The sequence below is a fragment of the Dryobates pubescens genome, chromosome 1 (genome assembly GCF_014839835.1).
Source record: "Dryobates pubescens isolate bDryPub1 chromosome 1, bDryPub1.pri, whole genome shotgun sequence".
In the NCBI taxonomy this organism is placed as follows: Eukaryota; Metazoa; Chordata; class Aves; order Piciformes; family Picidae; genus Dryobates; species Dryobates pubescens.
This window is the reverse complement of record NC_071612.1, coordinates 18,409,661-18,432,781: the sequence shown is the minus strand read 5'-3', so window position 1 is coordinate 18,432,781 and position 23,121 is coordinate 18,409,661. Positions and strand designations below refer to the sequence as shown.

The 23,121-nt window shown below is 52.0% G+C and overlaps 1 protein-coding gene across 1 annotated transcript in view; it reads left to right on the top strand.

Annotated features, from left to right (window-relative positions):
* PHF2 (PHD finger protein 2) overlaps positions 1–23,121 on the top strand; it is a 107,635-nt gene that overhangs the window by 62,480 nt on the left and 22,034 nt on the right. The window contains exons 3-10 of the mRNA XM_054162076.1: positions 479–593; positions 4,121–4,281; positions 11,783–11,924; positions 16,003–16,189; positions 17,350–17,512; positions 19,340–19,427; positions 20,866–20,972; positions 22,106–22,197. Coding sequence (XP_054018051.1) covers positions 479–593; positions 4,121–4,281; positions 11,783–11,924; positions 16,003–16,189; positions 17,350–17,512; positions 19,340–19,427; positions 20,866–20,972; positions 22,106–22,197 — 1,055 coding nt within the window. The remainder of the gene's footprint in view (positions 1–478; positions 594–4,120; positions 4,282–11,782; positions 11,925–16,002; positions 16,190–17,349; positions 17,513–19,339; positions 19,428–20,865; positions 20,973–22,105; positions 22,198–23,121) is intronic.

Here is a 23,121-nt window from a genome sequence, read left to right as displayed (position 1 = left end):
GCGGGGCCTAATTCACAGTGAATGTGAAGCCTGCCGCTGCTGGCCAGCCCTTCAGACTAAGGTAATTTGTAGCAGATATGTTCATAAAGGTCTGTGCTACATGTTGAGAAGAGTGGGTGCAGACAAGCGGCTGTGTCAGAGCTCGGTGCTCAGGACTGAGCGTGTGGTGTGGCAAGCACGGAGTGTCCAGAGCCTGTGCTTGCACTGAGCCTGCAGTAGCTCTGCAGCTCTGTAATTATCCGTCTGCTTGCCCTTATGTTCCAAGCCCAGCACTGCTGGGTGTGTAATGGATCTCCAGGCTGCTCTCTGCCTGTCTGGCAGCGAGCTGGGAGCACCGCTAAGCTTTTCAGTGCAGCTGAGCGGGAGTTCCCTCTTCTCTGCTGGCCTCACAAGCCAGGTGAAGGTTTGTCCTTGCCCCAGGCGTTGCAACGATCCTCTCCAGTCCTGACTGCGGCGCTGTCCCTTCCTTCTCTTGCAGTGAAAAAGAAACGGAACTGGCACAAGCAGGACACTGGGCAGAGCACGGAGGTCAAACCTGTGCAGAACGGGAGCCAAGTCTTCATCAAGGAGCTGCGGAGCCGCACCTTCCCCAGGTACGTGGCGCAGCCTGGGCAGGGCTGGAGAGGCACCACGGGCACGGCCAGCACCCCGCACAGCGGGGGCTGTGCCCGGCTGCGAGCGCCGCAGCCGAGTGCTGAGCCTGAAGGCAGCGCTGCTTTACTACAGGTGTCCCAGCCCCTTCCCTGCCTTACCTTTGTGCAGCCACATCCAAATCTCCTCTGGCCCGAGCCCGGTTCCTGTGCCTGCATGAGAAACTAACCAATTTATTGCAGAGAATTATCCTGCTCTCAACACCACTGCTGGTGCTGCTGGAGGCTGTCTCCATCTTGAAAAGAAGAACAATGACATCCTCAGTTGCTGCAGTGACAAAGGCTCTCTTATTTGTGGTAATGAATAGCACTAATTGTTAGGTGACATGTTCCACACTTTATTAGGCTGTTTCACAGCCATTTGTAAGAGTGATGATTTTCTTCTAGTGTAGGCCTTGGCCAAATAAATCCTTAATTATTAATGACCAATTATTTTAGAGGAATCTTTGGAGACTGGTGAAGTGTACTTGGGAAACACAAAACTTCCTTTTTAAGGAGAATTTAATTTCCCATTTCAGTTTGGATACTAACCAGCCTTGGACAGATTAAAGTTGGTGAGAAGGAAGCCCCAAAGAGTGCCTGCATGGTGCAGTCTTAGACTGGTGAAGGAAAAGACTGCAAATACCCCTGCAGAGTGCTTGCAGTGCTTACAGATGTGTTTCACTCAGCTCATAGTTTTACTTGCTGAGCCATTTTTATTTGGGCCTGCTAGATTTTTGTCATGGCTCTTTTGGGGTTTTTCTGGGGGGGTTATTTGTTTGGTTGGGCTTGTGTAGTTTTTTTCTCTGTTCCTACAGAGCAATGTGCCAGCTTGCAAACCTAATGGTATAAAGAACCATGGAGTCACAGAAACATAGAGTCATGGAATGATAGAATGGTCTGAGTTGGAAGGGACATCCAAAGGTCACCCAGCCCAACATCCCTGCAGTCAGCAGGGACATCCTCCACTAGATCAGGTTGTCCAGAGCCCTGTCCAGCCTCACCTTGAGTATCTCCAGGCATGTGGCCTCAGCTACCTCTCTGGGCAACCTGTTCCAGTGTTCCACCACCCTAATAGTAAGGGAATTGCTCCTAACATCCAACCTAAATCTGCTCTGCTCTAGTTTGAAGCCATTGCCCCTGGTCCTGTCCCTGCAGGCCTTTGCAAACAGTCTCTCTGCAGCCTTCTTCAGGCACTGGTAAGGAGGTAGAAGCCCCATGGAGAATGATTTCAGTCACTTTGGGTGGCCTCTGAGATCGGACTCACACATGCAGCATCTCTGAGTCACTCCCAAATTGTAAAGCCAGATGTGGACTCTCATTTTATGTGTTTGCTTCTCACATAAATGTGCACAGAAGAAAATCCTGCTGCCCAGTTGAGGTTTCTGAGAAAGCCAAAACGAGTGCCTGCACGATTCAGGGCTCTACCATCTGCACTCACAGCATTAGTAGAGAAAGCCTTCTTGGGACGCTTTCTCCTCAGAAGAAAATGAATTACATCTGCAGGTGTTCATCAAACCAGACCCAGCACTCCTCAGGCAGGAGGTGATGAACAGAGAAGGAGCCCTCAGCTTGGGGACAGAACTGTGACTGCTGCTTCGCAGCATACTGCAGCAAACTGTAACCTGCGGTCAGCCCCACAGTGAGGCCTGTGGCAAAAGGAGCAGTGAAGAGCGCAGAAAGTGGAATTCCTGACATTCCCCTGATGGGTGTTTGGTGCTAAAATAGCTTCAGAGGAGTAGTGCTGATGATAATAATAATAACTCAATGGATGGTTGATGTGTTTCAGTGTGGGTGCCAGGCTCTCTGTTTTGGCACGGTCGTTACTCGGAGCTCTGGCACTGCTCTCTCTTTAGGGCCGAGTGTAAGTTTCTATGGCACATGCAGGGTTAGGTCCCTCTTGAACAAGTACAGGAGACATCTGTGGGCACTGCAAAGTAAGTGCAGAGCTTCAGTGCACAGTCCTGGTTGCCTTCTTGCTCCATAAAATCTCCAGCCTCGTTCTTTGCACATTGCTGGCCACCAGTGCTCACACAAATAGGGATCACCCCTTTTAATTAATTACTAGTTAAATTGTTAATTAATAACTTTTTTTTTTCTCTTCTGAGCAGCCTTTGCCAGTTCAGTGTGGCTGAAGTGATCCAGAAATAAGCTCAGTTTCTACAGCTTGTCCCTCTTTGCATTCAGCCACCTTGTTCTCTCGAACACAAACCCCCCTGGGGTGGCCTGAGCAGCCCCAGGATGAGGGCTTCCCCTGTGTGTGGTGGGGTTGAAGGAGAAACCCCCACAGCCATGAGTGTGGAAGGGCTCCCACAGGCTAGGGGAGCTGGGGGCTCAGCATGGGTTAGGTTCCATGGGGTGGTGAAGGCAGTGATGCCCAAGCGTGCAGCCACCTTGGCATCACTCATGGCCTTGTCTCCTTCCCCACCGGATTTTGGTGCCCTACAAAGATGTGAGCTGTAGTTCAGAGCTGCTGCAGGAGAGGGCACTCATGTACTAGCCTTGTGTGCCCGGGGAGGGAGTGCTTTTTGGGGCCAACACAATTTCACTCTTCTCCTGGCAGCTGTGGTCCTGGCTTGCTGGATGGTTTTTGGAGCCCAGCTGACAAACAGCACACAGCAGCAGGGCAATTTGAGGGCTGACGGTCCTTCATGTACATTCCCCTTGCACTCCAGATTCAAAGGGGTTTACTCTTGGAAAGATCTAGAAATTGGACCTGAGTTTTCCCTGAAAGCTGTCACTGAAAGTAGCTGGTCCAGAGATGCAGCTTCCCTTCCCCTAGGCCCTTTGAAACCTGCCCAGCAACTTGGCAATGATTTGCAGAATGTTTCCTGAGCAATTTATTTGAGGTTCTGTTTCAATCTTGCCTTCTTTAGAATGGAACATCTAGCACTCATTGCTTTAGTATTTGTCACTGGTAGCTTGACACATCCCTGTAGCTGAGGAAAACAGTTCATAGATTCACAGAATGGGTTGGGTTGGAAGGGACCCTAAAGACCATCCAGTTCCAGCCCCTTGCCATGGGCAGGGACACCTCCCACCAGCCCAGGCTGCTCAAGGCCTCATCCAGCCTGGTCTTCAACACTTCCAGGGATGAAGTGTCCACAACATGTTCCAGTGTCCCCCCAACCTAACTCTATAAAGAATTTCTTCCTCCTCTCCAGTCTCAGTCTCCCCTCTCCCAGCTCGAAGCCATTGTCCCTCGTCCTGGCACTCCCAGCCCTTGTCACCAGTCCCCTCCTGGCTTTCACCAGAAGCTGTTTTTCACCAAAAGCTTTTATTTTAAGAAGCTTCCAGCAGTTGGTGCATGAGGCTCAAGCAGATAGATTCTGGATGATTTATTGTGCCCTTTGCAAACGTTGGCTTTTCCCTTATGCACCTCATTTGCATATATTTGCCTCTTCCTAGCTTTCCCCTGGCTCCCAGCGCTGCAGCGCAGCCAAGCTGTGCCCAGGAGGCCCTCGCTATGGAATCTCTCTTTGCTTTTGCAGTGCTGAAGATATCGTTGTGAAGGTGCCAGGCAGCCAGCTAACAACAGAGTATTTGGAAGAAAATGGCTTTGCAGAGCCCATCCTGGTCCCCAAGAAGGATGGCCTGGGTTTGGCTGTCCCTGCCCCCACCTTCTACGTTAGCGACGTCGAAAACTACGTTGGTGAGTATCTGGCAAGCAGGTGGCTTGGTGCTGTGGGGAGCTCAGCTGCTTTAGAAGAGCACTAGAAATAGAATCTGTGTTGTAATATAATGTAATATAATATAATATAATATAATATAATATAATATAATATAATATAATATAATATAATATAATATAATATAATATAATATAATATAATATAATGCGATATAATAGAACAGTAGAACAGTGTCACAGTATCACCAAGTTTTGGAAGAGGCCTCAAAGATCATCAAGTCCAACCTGTCACCACAGACCTCATGACTAGACCATGGCACCAAGTGCCACATCCAATTCCCTCTTGAACACCTCCAGGGACAGTGACTCCACCACCTCCCTGGGCAGCACATTCCAATGGCTAACAACTCTCTCAGTGAAGAACTTTCTCCTCACCTCCAGCCTAAACCTCCCCTGGCACAGCTTGAGACTGTGTCCTCTTGTTCTGGTGCTGCTTGCGTGGGAGAAGAGACCAACCCCCACCTGGCTCCAACCTCCCTTCAGGTAGTTGTGGACAGCAATAAGGTCTCCCCTGAGCCTCCTCTTCTCCAGGCTAAGCAACCCCAGCTCCCTCAGCCTCTCCTCACAGGGCTGTGCTCAAGGCCTCTCCCCAGCCTTGTTGCCCTTCTCTGGATATGTTCAAGTGTCTCAATGTCCTTCTTAAACTGAGGGGTCCAGAACTGGACACAGGACTCAAGGTGTGGCCTAACCAGTGCAGAGCACAGGGCACAATGACCTCCCTGCTCCTGCTGGCCACACTATTCTTGATGCAGGCCAGGATGCCATTGGCCTTCTTGGCCACCCGGGCACACTGCTGGCTTATGCTTAGGAGGCTGTCAATCAGCATGATATAATATAATGTAATGTAATATAATATAATAAAATACATTTATATATATAATCTGTATAGAACAGGTTGTAATGGTTAAAATCAGGGCAAAAGAGATCAAACCAACCCAGCAGCTTAACCTCTCTGCTTTCCCAACACAGAAGTGAGGGCAAAGTAGCACACAAGACCTTGGGATGGAGACAGAAAAAGTGAGATAAGAATAGAGTTTCCTGAGCAAAATCAGCTCATCAGAGCACAAAATGCACAATGCCCTCAGCCTGTCTGCAGAAGAAGCAGGGTGCAAAGCATTAGCAAGCAGAAGCAAGCAAGCCAAAAGCCCAAGCCAGAAAACTGCTCCCCCATCCTTCCTTGTCCCACTGCCCTCCCAGCGGAAGAGACAACACCCAAAAACCCAGAACCCAAAGGCAGCAACCAGAATAGGAAGCCTCCCATGTTCCAAGAGCAAGGTCCTGCACCTGGGTTGAGGCAATCCCAGGCACTGCTATAGACTGGTCAGGGACTGGCTTGAGAGCAGCCCTGAAGAAAAGGCCTTGGGGGTGCTGGGGGAGGAGAAGCTCAACAGGAGCCAGCAGTAAACGCTTGCAGCCCAGAGAGCCAAGCAGAGCCTGGGCTGCAGCAAGAGAAGTGTGGCCAGCAGGGCCAGGGAGGGGATTCTGCCCCTCTGCTCCACTCTGCTGAGACCACAGCTGGAGCTCTGGGTCTAGTTCTGGAGCCTCTGTGCCAGGAAGGATCTGGAGGTGTTGGAAGGTGTCCAGAGAAGGGCCACAAGGATGAGCAGAGGGCTGGAGCTGCTCTGCTGTGAGGACAGACTGAGAGAGTTGGGGTTGTGCAGTCTGGAGAAGGCTCTGAGGGGACTTTATTGAGGTGTTCCAGTATCTGAAAAGGACTCCAAGTCAGCTGGGGAAAGACTTTTTAGGGTGTGAGGTAGTGATAGGACTGGGAGGGAATGGATCCAAGCTAGAGAAGGGGAGATTGAGACTGGATGTTGGGAAGAAGTTGTTCCCCATGAGGGTGGTGAGAGACTGGCACAGGTTGCCCAGGGAGGTGGTGGAAGCCTCCTGCCTGGAGGTGTTTGCAGCCAGGCTGGATGTGGCTGTGAGCAACCTGCTGTAATGTGAGGTGTCCCTGCCCATGGCAAGCGGGGTGGAACTGGCTGAGCCTTGAGGTCTCTTCCAACCCTGACAATTCTGTGACTTTGTGATTCCAATCTGAACTTCAAGCCCCACAACACTTTGCTGCAGCCAGCACTTTGATGTTTGAAGCCGGTATGACTGCAGCCTGGTCTGGATAGCAGCAGCAGCTTCAACTCTACCCAGGGCAAAAGGTTAAAATCTCTTTTAAAATGTTGTCTCCATCTTGAGCAACCCTGACTGTGAGATTTGTTCTCTAGTGGTGGCTTGTATTTAGCAATCAATTCACTCTTGACTCTTGTCCCAGCCTGACAGTGAGCCTGGGCCAGGCTGTGTTGTGCTCCACAGCCCTGCATGAGAAGAAACAGCCATAGCAGTACTAAGAAGGAGATTCTTCAGGCCAGCTTTTAACTGATGACTGCCATCTTGCTTTGCATTGAAAGCGTTTGGCTTTTACTGAGGGAATTACCAGAGTGCCTCTTTGAAAGGCTGCCCATTTTCAATACTGGTGTCAGGGAGAGCCCTTCCCAGTGCTGCTGGTCCTTTGGATTCCTTTTGGCATCCTCCTCTCTGCAGCCTGAGCATGGTACTGTACTGCATCTTCTCCAAGTCATCTTTGCAAGACACACCGTGGCCGGGAGCCATGGGAGTGCTCTGAAGTCACTGATCTTGTCCCTGCACCCTTCCTCCTTCAGCATGTGTCTTGCCTCTTGTCCCCTCTTGCTCTGTCCCTCCTCTTTGTCTGTCCAGCTCTCTCTCCCTCCCAGGCATTGTCCCTTTGTCCTTTCGCAGCCACAACTGCAGCTCCAGCGCATGGCTGTGTTTTGTGGTCCCTTCATCGCCTTACCACCTTCCCCTGCTCTCTCCTAACCAGGCCCTGGAGCTGTGCCCCAAACTGGAGGAGGGTTCTGCCACCAGCCACTGCTGCTCTTGACTGCACCTATTGCTTTTGCAGTGATTGTGTGCAGCAAGACAATGATGGGGAAAGGAGAATTTCAGGGCCCTGCTTTTATTCTTCTCTCTGTCCCACTGCTTCTACAGGAAACATATTGTCCTTGCCCATCTGCTACACTCAGCAGATTTTCTTGTGTGACCTGGGTGCCCCTTCTGCATCTGCTGGCTTTCTCCCAGCCTCTAGCTGAAGTAATCCACCTCACAGAGCTGTTAGTGAAAAGCTGGAGGGGAGAACGTGGGTGGTTTAAGGTGAAGCTGGCACCAGGTCTGCAATTGAAGAACACAAACAGTGCAGCCTAACCTCCAGGGCTTTGCTTTGCTTGAGCAGGACTGATTGATTGAGCAGGGAGGGAAGGGGCCTCAAAGATCATCTAGCTCCAACTCCCTTGCTATGGGCAGAGACACCTTCCATTAGAGCAGGTTGCTCAAGGCCTTGAACACCTCCAGGGAGGAGGCAGCCACAGCCTCCCTGGGCAACCTGTGCCAGAGTCTCCCCACCCTCACTGCAAAGAATTTCTTCCTCATCTCCAGTTTCAGTCTCCCCTCTCCCAGCTCAAAGCCATTGTCCCTCATCCTGTCAGTCCCAGCCCTTATCCATAGTCCCTCTCCAGCTCTCCTGGAGCCCCTTCAGGTACTGGAAGGCTGCTCTAAAGTCTCCCTGGAGCCTTCTCTTCTCTTACATTGGACCTAGAATCTTTCAGAAACAACCTAAAGTAAGCAGCAGAGAAAACACCATGAACAAGACTGGCAAATACCCCAGCACAGTTCTGGCATGTCATGACAAAGAGATTGTTTTGTTCCCCCTCCTAATGTGAAACAAAAGCCATGAATGAAATGCTGGCAGAGGAGAAACGCAGCCAGTGAGCAGTGAGGGACAGAAAGACTGGGGAGAGATACTCTTGAAGAAAAGACAATGGAATGTGCTTGGCAAAGGGCACTCTTCACAAGGCTCTGACTTGCTCCATGGGTGCTCTGGCTTCCCAGTGCCAAAATTCCACCAACTGACTGATCCTGGTGGCATTAACAGTGGAGATTTGTATCCAGCAAGGGCTGTCAGAGGAACTGTGGAAGTACTACAGACCTGGGGAAAACTGCAGCTTGGAGAGGGACCTGGGGGCTGCTGGAGGGTAGGGAAGCTTCACAGCAGGATCTGCACAGATGTGCCCCATGGGCCAAGGCTCACTGGATGAAGTTCAACAATGCCAAGGGCCAGGTCCTGCACCTGGGTCACAACCACCCCATGGGGAGCTACAGGCTTGGGGATGTGTGGTTGGAAAGCTGCAACCCAGAGAGGGACCTGGGGATGCTGGTTGGCAGTCACTGACCACAGCAGTGCCCAGGGGGCCAAGAAAGCCAATGGCAGCCTGGCTTGGGTCAGCAGCATGGTGGGCAGCAGGGACAGGAGGTGACCACTCGAGGCCACACCTCGAGTGCTGTGCTCGGCTCTGGGCCCTCACTGCAGGAAGGACATTGAGGGGCTGGAGCCTGTCCAGAGCAGGGCAGCCAGGCTGGAGAAGGGCCTAGAGCCCCTGGGCTAGAGGAGGGGCTGAGGGAGCTGGGGGTGTTCAGGCTGCAGAAGAGGAGGTTGAGGGAGACCTCCTTGCTCTCTCCAGCTCCCTGCAGGGAGGTTGCAGTGAGGAGGGGACAGCCTCTGCTCCTTGGTGGCAAGGGACAGGAGCAGAGGCAATGGTTCCAAGCTGCCCCAGGGGAGGTTCAGGCTGGATGCTAGGAACTATTTCTGCCCTGGAAGGGATCTCAAGGAAGGTACCTCCAAAGACCATGCAGTCCAACCCCCTTGCCAGAGCAGGAGCACCCAGGGCAGTCTGCACAGGAGTGCAGCCAGGTGGAGTTGGAAAGGCTCCAGAGCAGGAGGCTCCACAACCTCTCTGGGCAGCCTGCTCCAGGCCTCCAGCACCTTCACACCAAAGAAGTTTCTCCTCGTCCTGAGCTGAAACCTTCTCTGTTCAAGCTTGTGCCTGGTGTTCCTTGTCTTACTACTGGGCACTACTGAAAAGCTCTTGGCCCCCTCCACTTGACCCTCAGCCCTCAGCTATTGATAGACATTGATCAGATCCCTCTCAGTCTTCTCTCCAGACTAAACAGCCCCAGGGCTCTCAGCCTCTCCTCACAGGGGATCATTTTCATCAAGTAAATAATATCAATAATGAAATGAATGGATTCAGAGCAACACTCATCCTTTAAGGAGTCTGTCAGGGCCATGACTACAAAAGCAGCCTCTCCACCCATGTGGATGCAGAGCCATGGGAACAGCAGGGCTCACTGAGGGAGCCTTCAGCTGGATGTGCAGGGGAATGGGGATTGAACTGGGCTGGCTGGAGGGGTGCCTGGGGGTAGTAGCTCAGTACTGTGGGGCAGCTTGCTGCTGTGTTTGAGAAGCATAAGGCCTCCCAGCCCTCAAGGGTGACAGCTGATTGACAAAGTCCCTTGGGAGCCCTCCCTGAAGGATACAGGAGTCCAGGAAGGCTGCACACACTTCCAGAAGGAAGTCTTAAGGCACAGGAGATGAAAAATGAGTCCAGCCTGGCTGAATAGGGACCTTTGGCTGGACCTCAGGAACAGAAGGAGAGTCTCTGGCCTTTGGAAGAGGGGACAGGTCTCTCATCAGGACTATAAAGATGGAGTGAAGTTAAGTTTTTTCAGGCACTGGCACAGGCTGCCCAGGGAGGTGGTGGAGTCACCAACCCTGGATGTGTTTAATGCTGGTTTGGATGTGGTGCTTGGGGCTCTGGTTTAGGGGTGACCCTTGCAGAGCAGGCTCAGTGGTTGGACTTGGTGGCCCAAGGGTCTCTTCCAGCCTGAAGGCTTCTGTGATTCTGTGAACTGTGTGCTCAGGTCCCTGCCTGAGGAGCTCAGAGAGCCACACAGGGTGTGGGGAGCATGCAGGGAGGAATGCAGAGCCCCTGCAGGGCCATGGGCTCAGGGCAGCCACTGAGACCTGCTGGGGTGGCTCATGAGGCTGTCAGGCTGTCATGGGTGGCTCTATCCTTCCTAGGGAAGCCAGGCCAGCAAGGAGAGGTTGGTGGAGCTGCTCTCTACGTGAGAGAGCAGCTGGAGTGTGAACGCAGAGCTCTGCCTGGCGTGCATGAAGAGCAAGTGCAGAGCTTGTGGGTAACAAGGGGCAGGCTAAGGCAAGAGACACTGTTGGGGGTGTTTGCTACAGACCCCCTGATGGGGTGGGAAAGGTGATGAGCCCTTCTGCAGACAGCTGAAAGGAGCCTCACAGTCACAGGCCTCGCTTCTCATAGGGGTCCTTAATCACCCTGAGATCTGCTTGGAAGGCCACACAGCCAGGCAGGTACAGTCCAGGAGGTTTCTCCAGCCTCTGACTAATCTGACAGCCTTCTGTAAGGGCATGACTGTGTGTGTAGATGATGGGAGGGCAGTGGATGTTGTCTGCCTCGACTTCAGACAGGCTTTTGACACCATCTCCCACAGCATCCTTATGGGCAAGCTTAGGTTAGATGAATGGAGATGGGGTGGATTGGCCAGTGGCACAGACTCTAGTTGGAGGTCTGTCACAAATGGTGTTCCCAGGGGCCAGTCCTGGGCACAGCCCTGTTCAGCATCTTCATCAGTGATCTGGGTGAAGGGACAGATGACACATGCTGGAATGGTGACAGCCCAGCAGCCTGGGACCTGGGCAGGCTGAAGAGTCCAGCACAGAGGAACTTCAAGAAGTTCAGCCAGGGCAAGTGTAGGGTCCAGCATCTAGGGAGGAATAACTCCCCCTGCACCAGGACAGGTTGGAGACTGGCCTGCTGGAAAGCCTTCAGAGTCCTGATAGACAACAGGATGGCCATGAGCCAGCAGTGTGCCCTTGTGGCCAAGCAGGCCAATGGCCTCCTGAGGTGCATCATGAGTGTGGCCAGCAGGTCAAGGGAGGTTCTCCTCTGCCTTTACTCTGCCCTGGTGAAGCCACATCTGGAGAACTGTGAACAGTTCTGGACTCCCCAGTTTAAGAAGGACCTCAGGGAACTGCTTGAGAGGGTACAGCAAAGGGCTACAGAGATGATGAAAGGGCTGGGACATCTGACTTCTGGAGAAGGGCTGAGGGACTTGGGGCCTGGAGAGGAGTAGAGGGAGGGGGCATCTTACCAGTGCAAAGGTGCCAGGTGAGTGGGACCAGGCTGTCTTCAGTGGTGCCCAGTGACAGGACAAGGGGTGAAGGGCACAAACCTGAACATAGGAAGTTCCATCTAAACATGAGGAGGCACTTCTTTACTATGAGGGTGGTGGAGCCCTGGAACAGGCTGCCCTGAGAGGTGTGGACTCCCATCCCTGGAGTCATTCAAAGCTCACCTGGATGTCTTCCTGGGCAGCCTGCTCTGGGTGTAATCTGCTCTGGAAGGGAGTTGGACTGGTTGAGCTCCAGAGGTGTTCTCCACCATTCTGTGGTTCTGTGAACAGGGAAGAGAGAAGATCAGCAAATCTGGAGGTGTTTGTCCAGCTGATAGCTCACCCCCAGCACACACAGCCAGGCAACTCAGGCTGCCTTTCAGTCTCTCTCTCTTGTTGAATTAATCTGCAGGACCAGAGAGGAGTGTTGATGTCACTGATGTCACCAAGCAGAAAGACTGCAAGATGAAGCTCAAGGAGTTTGTGGATTACTACTACAGCACCAACAGGAAAAGGGTTCTCAATGTGACCAACCTGGAGTTCTCAGACACAAGGTAAGGGCCCAGCCTCTGCCCCTCACACTGCATGGGGGATGGGCAGGGCTCAGCTGGAGCACCTGGAACAGCCTCTGCCCTTATTGGTGGCTGCCTTTGGTGGAAGTGCTGTTTGGTCTTGGGACAGCAGCTTCTTGTTGCTCTGACTCTCCCTGGCATCCTCCATAGACAGAGAGCTGAGCAGAGCAGGGGGCTGCATCTGTTTGCTGCGTGAGGAGAGGGGGAGGGGGTGGCTGGAGTGCCTGGGCCAGCACTGCCGTGGCACTCCATGCCTGCATGTCACCAGCACTCACACACCAGGGCACAGCCCTGCACTTTCCTTTGGACTCCAGTAGCACAGGTAGAGTTCATGGAACCACAGAATGGTAAGGCTTGGAAGGGGCCTCCAGAGATCATCCAGTCCAACCCCCCTGCTAGAGCAGGGTCACACAGGAACACACCCAGGCTGGTTTTGAAAGTCTCCAGAGAAAGAGACTCCAGAACCTCTCTGGGCAGCCTGCTCCAAGGCTCCAGCACCCTCCCAGTGAAAAGGTTTTTCCTTCTATTTAAGTAAAGCATCCTGGGTTCCATTTTATGGTTGTTGCCCCTTAACCTATCACTGGGCACCACTGAAGAGTCTGACCCCATCCTTTTGACCTCCACCCTGTGATAAAATCCTCTCTCAGCTCTCCAGGCTCAACAGCCCCAGGGCTCTCAGCCTTTCCTCCTCACAGGGAAGCTCCAGGCCCGTCAGCAGCTTTGTGGCCTTCCACTGCACTCTCCCCAGTAGTTCCTTGCTGAACTGGGGAGCCCAGAACTGGACCCAGTACTCCAGATGTGGTCTCACAGGGCAGAGTAGAGGGGGAGGAGAACCTCATTTGACCTGCTGGCCACACTCTTCTTAATGCATTCCAGAAGACCATTGGCCTCCTTGGCCACAATGGCACATTGCTGGCTCATGGTGAGGTGATTGTCCACCAGGACCATGCCTGGCTGTGGTGCTTCAGTGCTGCAGTGAGCCAGAGGGAATGGTGCTGGCTAGGGGCACATCACCAAAGCTCAAGGACAGGAAGCCTTCTGTTCTCCTTGGGTGACTTTGTCTAGAGGATAATTAGCTGAGGTAAATGCCTCAAAGTTCCTGCTCTGTGCTGCATTCACCACTGAGCTGTGCTTCCATTCCAGCAGCAGGCAGATGCACCAACAATGGCTGAACAGGCAACTGTGCAGGTGGTTTTCACAGTCCTGGTAGAACTTTAACCTCTTTTGAGGAGGTTGGAGTGAGGTGGGGGTTGGTCTCTCCTCCTGGCTATCAGGGAGAGCACCCACCAGCCCTCATGGAGCTTTTAGCCTTATCCCTGAGACATAAAATGTGCATCCAAAGGACCATGTCCGTGGACGGTCCGTGTGGGTTCTCTCTGTAACTACCTAAAAGGAGGTTGCAGTGGGATGGGTTTGGTTTCTTCTCCTTCATCTCAAGTGATAGGATGAGAGGAAATGGCCTGAGGTTGTTCCAGGGAAGGGTTAGGTTGGAGAGTAGTAAAAATGTCTTTGATGCAAGAGTGGTCAGGGAATTGGCAGAGGCTGCCCAGGGAGGTGGTGGAGTCCCCATCCCTGGAGGTGTTCCGGAGACCTGTGGCCATAGTACTTGGGGACAGGGTTTGATGGCCATGGTGGTGTTAGGCTGACTTGATGATCTTGGAGGGCTGTTCCAACCAAAAGAATGCTGAGATTTTGTTGGGTGAGTAGCAGACAAACTCCTCTGAGCAAATAACAAGTAACTATTCAGATGAATCCAGGAGCCAGGGCAAGAGGCCAAGGGTGAACACCTCACAGAGTAAGGATGCCTCATGGCTCCTCATTTTCCCTAGAAGCAGTTCTGAGCCTGTGGGCTGTAAATATACAAATACCACAGGAAACTAGAAATCAGCCCCCCAGGGGATTGCTGCACTCATGTGTCAGCAGAGCACTCACCTGCATGGCAGCAGAAGCCCATGCCTTGGCATGCTGGGCCCTGGCTCAGTGGCCATGGTGGCCTTGGGCTGATGGTTGGACTGGATCATCCTGGAGCTTTTTCAGCCCAAACCATTCTGTGATCCTAGGCAGGGAGCTCTTCTCAAAGGGAAGAATCAGAGAAGGAAGAGATTCCTTTGTAGCCACAGAGCACAGGAGGTGCTGGGTGTCAGCATGAACATGAAGAGGGATTGTTTTGGGGAGCTTTCCATCTTAGTGAGGAGACTTAAAGGAGCATGAAAAGAGAAGGCTGGTGAGTAATTGCCAGCTCACTTAGGGTGAAGCCATTACCTTTAGGCCTGTAGTTAGTGTTTTAGCAGTGCACACCCACCTCTGCAGAGAGCATCTCCAGTAATTACAGCCTTCCAAGATCACCAGGATCTTCAGCTGAGGCTTTTTTAGCTCTCTGCCATTATCCCAGAAGAACAGGATGCCTTTTGTTCTGCAGGACTGCTGGAGCTGTCACTCAGATGCTGCTAATTTAGACATTAAGCAGCAAATATTTTATGTCTTACCACAGACAGTGACACTTTAATTGAATGCACTGCTCCATCTTCCCCTGCCACTCTAAATGGAGCTATTGTTATCCCTGTTTGACAGTGAGCAGGAATGACACATGGGAGCATTTAATTCTGCTTGACAATGCAGATACTCTTCTGACTCCTTATTTTAGAGCCTGCAGCAGTGAACCTCCACCCCCTGCAAACATTAGTCCAAATTTTGGACTATTTAAATATAAAATGATCAAATTTAGCTTTTACTGCCTGCTTATCATGCCACTACATCATCTCAGCTAGGATTGATAGTACTCATTCTATGTTTAATGCAAACCCCATATAGATGATACAGAAAGAAATCCAGCAAATAGGAAGCCATGCTCAGTGCAAACTGTTCCAGGCAACACTTCATATGCTATGTTTTAAACCTGTTCACATTATCAGCTCAAACTAGACTTTGCAGAACCATAGGTTGGGAATGACCTTTAAGTTCACCCAGTCCAGCCAAGGCTGGGGCTGAACCATGTCCCTCAGCATCACAGCTCTGCCTTTCAGTGGGATTCTACCACCTCCCTGGGCAGCCTGTGCCAGTGTTTGAGAACCCTTTCAGTCAAGAAGTTTCTTCTAATATCCAACCTAAACTTCCCCTGGTGCAGCTTGAGGCCATTCCCTCACATCCTATCACTTGTTAGTTGGGGGAAGGGCCCAACATCCACCTGGCTCCAGCCTCCTTTCATGGAGCTGTAGAGAGCAACGAGGTCTCCCCTCAGCCTCCTCTTCTCCAGGCTCAACACCCCCAGCCCCCTCAGCTGCTCCTCCCCAGCCCTGTTCTCCAGACCCTTCCCCAGCTTTGTTGCCCTTCTCTGGATCTGCTCCAGCTCCTCAATGTCCTTGAAGTGAGGGACCCAGAACTGAACCCAACACTCAAGCTATGGTCTCAGCAGTGCCCAGTACAGGGCATGATCCCTGCCCTGCTGCTGCTGCCCACACCACTGCTGATCCAGGCCAGGCTGCTGGTGACCTTCCAGGCACTGCTGCCTCATCTTCAGCTGCCTTTTCTCTTTTTTGTTCTGAGCTTTTAATGTAATTTAATGTCTAGAGAAAAGCTGAGTGTGATTTTAGCATCCAGGCAAGACTGACTTAGTTGTTAAGTATGAATGTTATCGTTATTAGGACATTTAGTTGAATTCAAGGGATATTCAATGTAATTTAAAGGTTAACTTGCAGACTGGTAAGATTTACCAGATCATTTGTCTGAGAGCACACACAGTTCACCTTCTCTTCTGAAGGGGGCTGGAGAAGTGGCTGTGCTAACTGAGGCCACGGAGCAAGAGGGCTGGAACAATGCAAACAATGTACACTTGATCAGCACTGCTGCTGCTGCAAGGGGTCAAGAGGTCCTTGTTAAGTCATCAGACTTGAACCAGCCTTAAAGCCGTGTCTGTAAGCAGTGTTCAGGTGTTTTGTGAATGAAAAGCAGCTCCCCTGACACAGAAGGATCTGCCTCAGGTTGCTGTGCAGGTGCTGGAGTCACGCTGCTGTTTCTGCAGCAGGCTCCTTGCCCTCATGTCTGCTTTCTGCTCTCTCTGAAGGATGTCCAGCTTCGTAGAGCCTCCAGATATAGTTAAGAAGTTGTCCTGGGTGGAAAACTATTGGCCTGATGATGCTCTTCTGGCTAAACCAAAAGTGACCAAGTACTGCCTGATCTGTGTGAAGGACAGCTACACAGATTTCCACATAGACTCGGGAGGAGCTTCTGCCTGGTACCACGTGCTGAAGGTGAGGGCCATGCTTCTGTGCTCTGCCTAGGAAGAAACTCCGTGAGAAGCAGAGACCACCCTAACAGTCCCTCAAAGATTCAGGGCTTGGGTCTCTCTCCACAGTCCTATTGCATCCAGAGCCTTACCTGCTATCAGTGGGTGAGCTCCCAGTGGTCCCCAGGGCCTGCTGAGCAGACTTCCACACTTGGGAGTGTGGAGGTTGCCCGTGGATCTTCACTGATCCCTGGAGGTGTTCAGGAGGGGATTGGATGTGGCACTTGGTGCCATGGTCTAGTCATGAGGTCTGTGGTGACAGGTTGGACTCGATGATCTTTGAGGTCTCTTCCAACCTTAGTGATACTGTGATACTGTGATTTAGAATTGCAGTCTTTGTTTAGTGCCTTCTGCACACATGTGTCCTAAGGCCTGAAAGGTATTCCATCCTGCTCTAGCAGGGTGCTGGAACCTGGTGCTGGAAACCTCCTGCACCATCAGACTGAGCAAATGTGGTCACCTACTCACTGAATGGTTACAGCCATTCTGTGCAAAGCTGCCTGGCAAATGTCCAAACAATCACAGAATGGCTCAGGAAGGGACCTCAGATATCATCTGCTCCAACCTCCCCACCATGGGCAGAGACACCTCTCAACTAGACTCAGCTGCTCAAGGCCTCATCCAACTTGGCCTTGAACACCCCCAGGGAGGAGGCAGCCACAGCCTCCCTGGGCAGCCTGTGCCAGAGTCACACCACCCTCCTACTGAAGAACTTCTTCCTCAGCTCCAGTCTAACCCTGCTCTGCCTCAGCTCCAAACCATTCCCCCTTGGCCTGTCTCCACACACCCTCAGGAACAGTCCCTCTGCAGCCTTCCTGCAGGATCCCTTCAGGTACAGGAGTCTTCTGCTCTCCAGTCTGAACACCCCCAGCTCCCTCAGCCTATCCTCAGCCCTTGGATCATCTTTGTGGCCTCCAGCAGCTCTGTGTCCTTCTCCTGCTGGGGACACCAGAGCTGGAGGCAGTGTTGGAGGTGGGGTCTCAGCAGAGCAGAGCACAGGGGCAGGAACCTGATTGTAATAGTGTTAAAATGGATGTTTGGATAAATCCTGGGGGGTGGAGTGTCTGTGCCAGTGCAGCAGTGTGGTTTGGCTGCTTGTTGCTAATTTGGTGTTTTCTAATCCAGGGAGAAAAGATCTTTTATCTCATCAAGCCAGCCCCTGCAAACATCTCTCTCTACGAGCGCTGGCAGTCAGCAGCCAACCACAGCGAGATGTTCTTTGCAGACCAAGTAGACAAATGCTACAAATGCACAGTGAAGCAGGGACAGACACTCTTCATTCCATCAGGTGAGCAGCCTGCTGCCAGCTGAGGGCCCTGCTTCTTTCAGAGCTCCTCAAGCAGCCCCTTCAAAGTGCCAGAGGGATGGGATGTGATGACTTTCTCTGGCAAATGATCAAGTCTAAATCTCAGCAGAAGTTGAATGTCATTGGATCATAGGCTCAGAGAATTGTTTGGCTTGGAAAAGCCCTTTAAGCTCATCCAGGCCAGCCATTCTCTAACAGGTCTGCTGCTAAACCATGGCCCTCAGCAACACATCTCTGTGCCTTTAAAACACCTCCAGGGACGTGGGTTCAACCACCTCCCTGGGCAGCCTGGGCCAGTGTTTGAGAACACTTTCAGGGAAGAAGTTTCTTCCAATGTCCAACCTAAACCTCCCCTGGTACAGTCTGGGGCCCTTGCCTTTTGTCCTATCCCTTGTTACCTGGGAGGAGAGCCCAACCTCCACCTGGCTCCAGCCTCCATTGTGGGAGTTGCAGAGAGCCAGAAGGTCTCCCCTCAGCCTCCTCTTCTCCAGACTAAACAGCTCCAGTTCCCCCTGCTGCTCCTCCCCAGCCCTCTTCCCCAGCCCCTCCAGCAGCTTTGCTGCCCTTCTGGCCTGCTCCAGCCCCTCTGTGCCATGTGCTTACAAAGCAGGAGCAGAATGTCCCTGCTTTTTATGAATATTTCAGCAGCTTTCTCAAAGCACAGCAAGCAGGTAGAGCCTCCCACTCCTGCTCTTGCTGGCTTGCAGTAACTCAGGAGTCCTTTTGCTGTACCCAGCACTGGTGCTTTCTGCTGTCCAACAGAGGACTCCCCTTGGGCTCCTCTCACACCATGACTGCCCTCAAAGTCCTTTTTATAGTCACTGACTCCCTGTGGTACTAAGGAGCTGCAGGTGCCTGCATTTGGGGTTTCACACCAGGATGAAGCTTTCTGGGTGTCAGAGAGCTCTCTGGGTTACTTGACAGAGGCAGCCTTTCCTTGCAGGTTAGGGCTGGGGGATTTTGTTTTCCTCAGCTCCTGGGAGGATCTTTCTAAGGACAAAGAGCTAATCCTAGTTTTAAGTGAACACAGTTCTGCTCCTGCCCCTCTCCCTCACCTTCCTGTCACCACAAACAAGTGTTTCCTTGTTTTCCTTGCTGCTTCCAGCACTCCTTGTTACCTGCTGTGGGACAGAGATTTTATCTCCCTCTGTGTGCCTTGAACAATGTGGTGCCCACTCGATCTGTAGGCTGAGCTGAGGCTTCCAGGCAGTGTGAGTGAGCAGCAGCACTGGTACCTGTGCTCTGGAGGCAGCACCCAGCACTGCCCTTTCTCCCTGGGGGAATCTGTTCTTGCCCAGAACGTTTACCCACTTGGATTTTACTTTGGCTCTGAAAAGTGGGAAGTGGCTATTTCTCTCAGGCCCATATGTGGAGCAGATGGTGGAATCAACACCCAGCAAGTGACAGAGGTTCACTCATCTGGGGGATTTTGTGTGGCAAGAAGTGTTTGGCTAGCAGGTGCTCCTGACACTGCAGTAATGTCAGTGGCAGGAGCTGGCCCAGGGTTGCATGCTGACGGGAGAGCAGCTGCCATTGTCACAGCAGCGAGAGCAGCAGGCTTCCTTTCACTGCCTGCCACCTCCAAGGCAGTCTGGGAGTCAGAGGAGTGTGGCACCTTCCTGGGCTGGCTGTTTTCATGCAAAGCAAACAAGGGGCCAGGTGCAGCTTTGTTCAAAAGCAATGCAGTCCCTGAAGGGCTGCACTGGCACCTAGGAAGTTGCTAAGTGAAGTATAAACCTCACAGATTAATGAAGCCTCATTATTGTCATTCCAGCTTTGAACCTCAGGACTCTTCTTTCTCTCTTTTAGGTTGGATTTATGCAACTCTCACACCTGTAGACTGCCTGGCCTTTGCAGGACATTTTCTACACAGTCTAAGTGTTGAAATGCAGATGAGGTAAATCTGTCCTTAAAATCCAAAGCTAGGTAGAGGCTCAGTGTGTAACAGATTGGCCATCCCTTCTCCCATCAGCTGCCCTACCTCTGCACTGACATTGATGTAGCTCCACTGGGCAGCTTGGGGAAGTGTAGCCAGGTCTGGTCCCTCTGTGCTGAGCTGTTCCAGGCTGTCCTTACACCTATTGCACAGCCCATGGAAGGATGTGTCAGGTGCCTGCACTGATGTGGCCACCTTCTGAAGGAAGAACTGTTAAAAGCTGTCAGGAGGTTTACCCTGGAACATCCCAATTACTTTCTGGATAAGCCCCCAGCTGGGCTCTTTGCCCAGTGTCAGTCAACACAAGTAGCTCTTTACTGATGCTGGACAAGTGATCATAGACTCACAGAATTGTTTTTGTTGGAAAACCCCTTTAAGATCGTCCAGTCCAACCATTCTCTAACTCTGCCAGGTCTGAAGCTAAACCATGGCCCTCAGCACCACATGTCACAGAATGCTGGGGGTTGGAAGGGACCTCCAGAGATCATCCAGTGCAACCCCCTGCCAGAGCAGCATCACCCAGGGCAGGGCACACAGGAACACATCCAGGGTGGCTTTGAAAACCTTCAGGGCAGGAAACTCCACAACCTCTCTGGGCAGCCTGCTCCAGGCCTCCAGCACCCTCACACCAAAGAAGTTTCTCCTCATGTTGGGGTGGAACCTCCTGGGTTCCAGCTTATCTCCATTATTCCCTGTCTTATTACCAAATGCCACTGCAAAGAGCCTGGCCCCTTCCTCTTGACCCCCACCCCTCAGCTATTGATAGACATTGATAAGATCTCCTCTCAGCCTTCTCCTCCCCAGACTAAACAGCCCCAGGGCTCTCAGTCTCTCTTCATAGGAGAAATGTTCCAGTCCCCAAATCATCCTTGTAGCTCTCTGTTGGACTCTCTCCAGCAGGTCTCTGTCTCTCCTGAACTGGGGAGCCCCAAACTGGACACAGGATTGCAGCTGTGGTCTCAGCAGGGCAGAGGAGAGAAGGAGAACCTCCCTAGCCCTGCTGGCCACACTTTTCTTGATGCACCCCAGGACACCATTGGCTCTCTTGGCCACAGGGGCACATTGCTGTCCCAACAAGGGCACATTGCTGTCCCAATGTCTCTGCTTCTTTGAAACACCTCCAGGGGTGGGGATTCAACCACCTCCCTGGGCAGCCTGTGCCAGAGCTGGAGAGCCCTTCCAGGCAAGCAGTGCAGTAAATCTCTCACCCCTGCATCACACAGTTTCTTAGGAGTGGTATTTTGCTGCTTTGCTTAGGCCTGGTGCCAGGAGACGGGGCAGCAGCACAAAGAAACAAAGCTCTGCAAGATCAGCCTCAGACATCTGGGAGCAGTGCTTGTAGCTGAGCAGCATCCTTGTGGCCTGCTGTGCTTTCAGGTGGTGTGGTTTTGTGTTGCAGGGCATACGAAGTGGAAAGGCGATTGAAAATCGTCAGTCTGACCCAGTTTCCAAACTTTGAAACTGCCTGTTGGTACATGGGGAAGCATCTGCTGGAGACATTCAAAGGTGAGGCTGCAGGGCTTGCCCTCTCAGAGGGCCTGGACATGGTTACTCTTTCTTTCTGCTATGTGCCACAGAAGGCCAAAATGAATCCTCTTAGGGTCTGAAAGCTGCTTTGTGCATGCCAGCAGAAGATGCTGCTCTGGTCCAGCTCTCCCCTTAATATCCTGACTTAAGTGTCCCTCTCACCTCAGACTGAGAACCTCAGGGAAGGTTCCATCTTCTTTATGCAGTGTATTTAAGTTGTCTCAGAGGAAAATAACACCTGAACATTGTTCAAGTTGCTTGTAAGGCCTGGGTGCATTCCCTGCTTTCAACTAATGAAGTGCACATTCTCTCAGCCTGAGGTGAGGAGCAGCACTTCCTCCTGCCCTCGTTCTGCTGATCCCATTTGAAGTACACGGGCAGGCTGCATGTCCTTAAGGCCACGGGAACATCAGACCTGGCCTGCAGGAACCCTGAGAATTAAAGCAAAGGTTTCTTTGAAATGCAAAACCTTCCCAAGGAGATCCCTTCAGAGCTGCCACCGACAGCCACCTGTGCCTGTTCTTCACAGGCTGGGGCTCGCCTTGCCCTTGGCCTCTCTTTCTCCTGCTCTGGAGGCATCCACCAGAGCCCTTCATGATGAGAAAAATGTTTCTCATCAATCACAAGGTGAGGGGTCCCACTGAGAGTGCCCTGCCAAGGGCCCCTCTCCTGACCACCTCACCCAACACTGCAATGAGGGGAGGAGCTTAGGCAAGCTTGCAGATTGGGAATGCTTTGCTCAGTATCACCTTGGCTCCCACATTTTGGTGCTTTCCTTTTCAGTCAGCACCAAGGAACCAACTGCTGGCAGTGCCTTTTTATTCCCACAGCCTAGGGTGCATCAACACAGAAGCTAGCTTGAATGATGGGACCAAGAAAGGAGCCAGAAGCATTGCCAGTGTAGACATAACTTAGAGGAGCAGCGTGCAGGAAGGCTGAGTTGGATTTGTGACCCAGTGAATACACTCCTATGACCATCAGGTTCTGACAGGGAGGCATGTGTGGTGACCAGCTTTCAAAGAGTCAGCTCTCACAGAGAAACTGTTTCAAGTCAAACCACTTGAGCTGTCAGTGTTTCAATGGCCTCGATTTTTTTCCCCCCCTCTACTTAGGTTTGCATAAAGCTGGGCAACAACCTCCTGCTCATTTACTCCAAGGAGCAAAAATTCTTAATGGTGCTTTCAGGTCATGGACTAAAAAACAGGTAGGAGAAGCAGCTTGTTGTAATATGATGTGTGTGTTGGGCTTGTCAGTCACTGGAACAGAGAGCAGGTGCTAGGACAAACAAAGAGCTCCACAGCTCAGCAGCTACGTCTAAGGTGCCAAAAAGAAGGGAGTGGGAGAGCCTGGAAGGAGGGTGAGAGCTGGGATTCCATAGAGCCACGTGAGGAAGCAGCAGAAAGAGGGTGCCAGCAGGGTTGGAAAGAAGCCCCTTCTGCACAGGGCCAAAAGGATACTGAATGAATGTTCTCCCTGACTCTGAGCATTTGCCTCTGCCAAATCCTTTAGGCAGAGGTGGTACACAGCAGTGAGGCTGCAAGCAGCGCCTCTGGGCACAACGTTCCTGCAAAGCCTCACCTCAGCTGAGCCAGGAAATACATTTTGGTGGGAGAGAAGGCTGGAAGGGCTTTGCAGCCTGAATTCCCTGCTGCAGTCATTTCAGAAGGGTTACTCTTGTGTGTGTTGCTCCTAAGGCTGTGGGGAATTAGCTGCAGGAGAGAAGCCATCCAGTCATGGAAGGTGAAGAGGGCAGCTGGCAACCTGAGGATTTTCAGCCATCTGAGTGCAGTGTGTTGCACACAGGTCACACAGGAGGCTGGCTCAGGCTTAAATGTAGTTGAGCACTTGGCTGCTCCTTCCTTGAGCCTGACTGCAGAACTGCTGCTGGATTCCTGCAGCAGGACTGACTGGTGTGGAAGTTCTGTCTCACCCTGGTAATGCTTCCACTTGCCATGCAGATGAGGAGTAGAGGCTCCAAGGCAGTCAGACTGGGCTGGCATTTAAGTGAAGCTGAACTTTGAATATTCTGCCATGAGATGTGAATGCAAATGTGGTTAGTCCTGCCAGGGAGCTCCCAAACCACTGCTCACCAGGTGTGTGCCTCTTGCAGGCACTGCAGACACCAGCC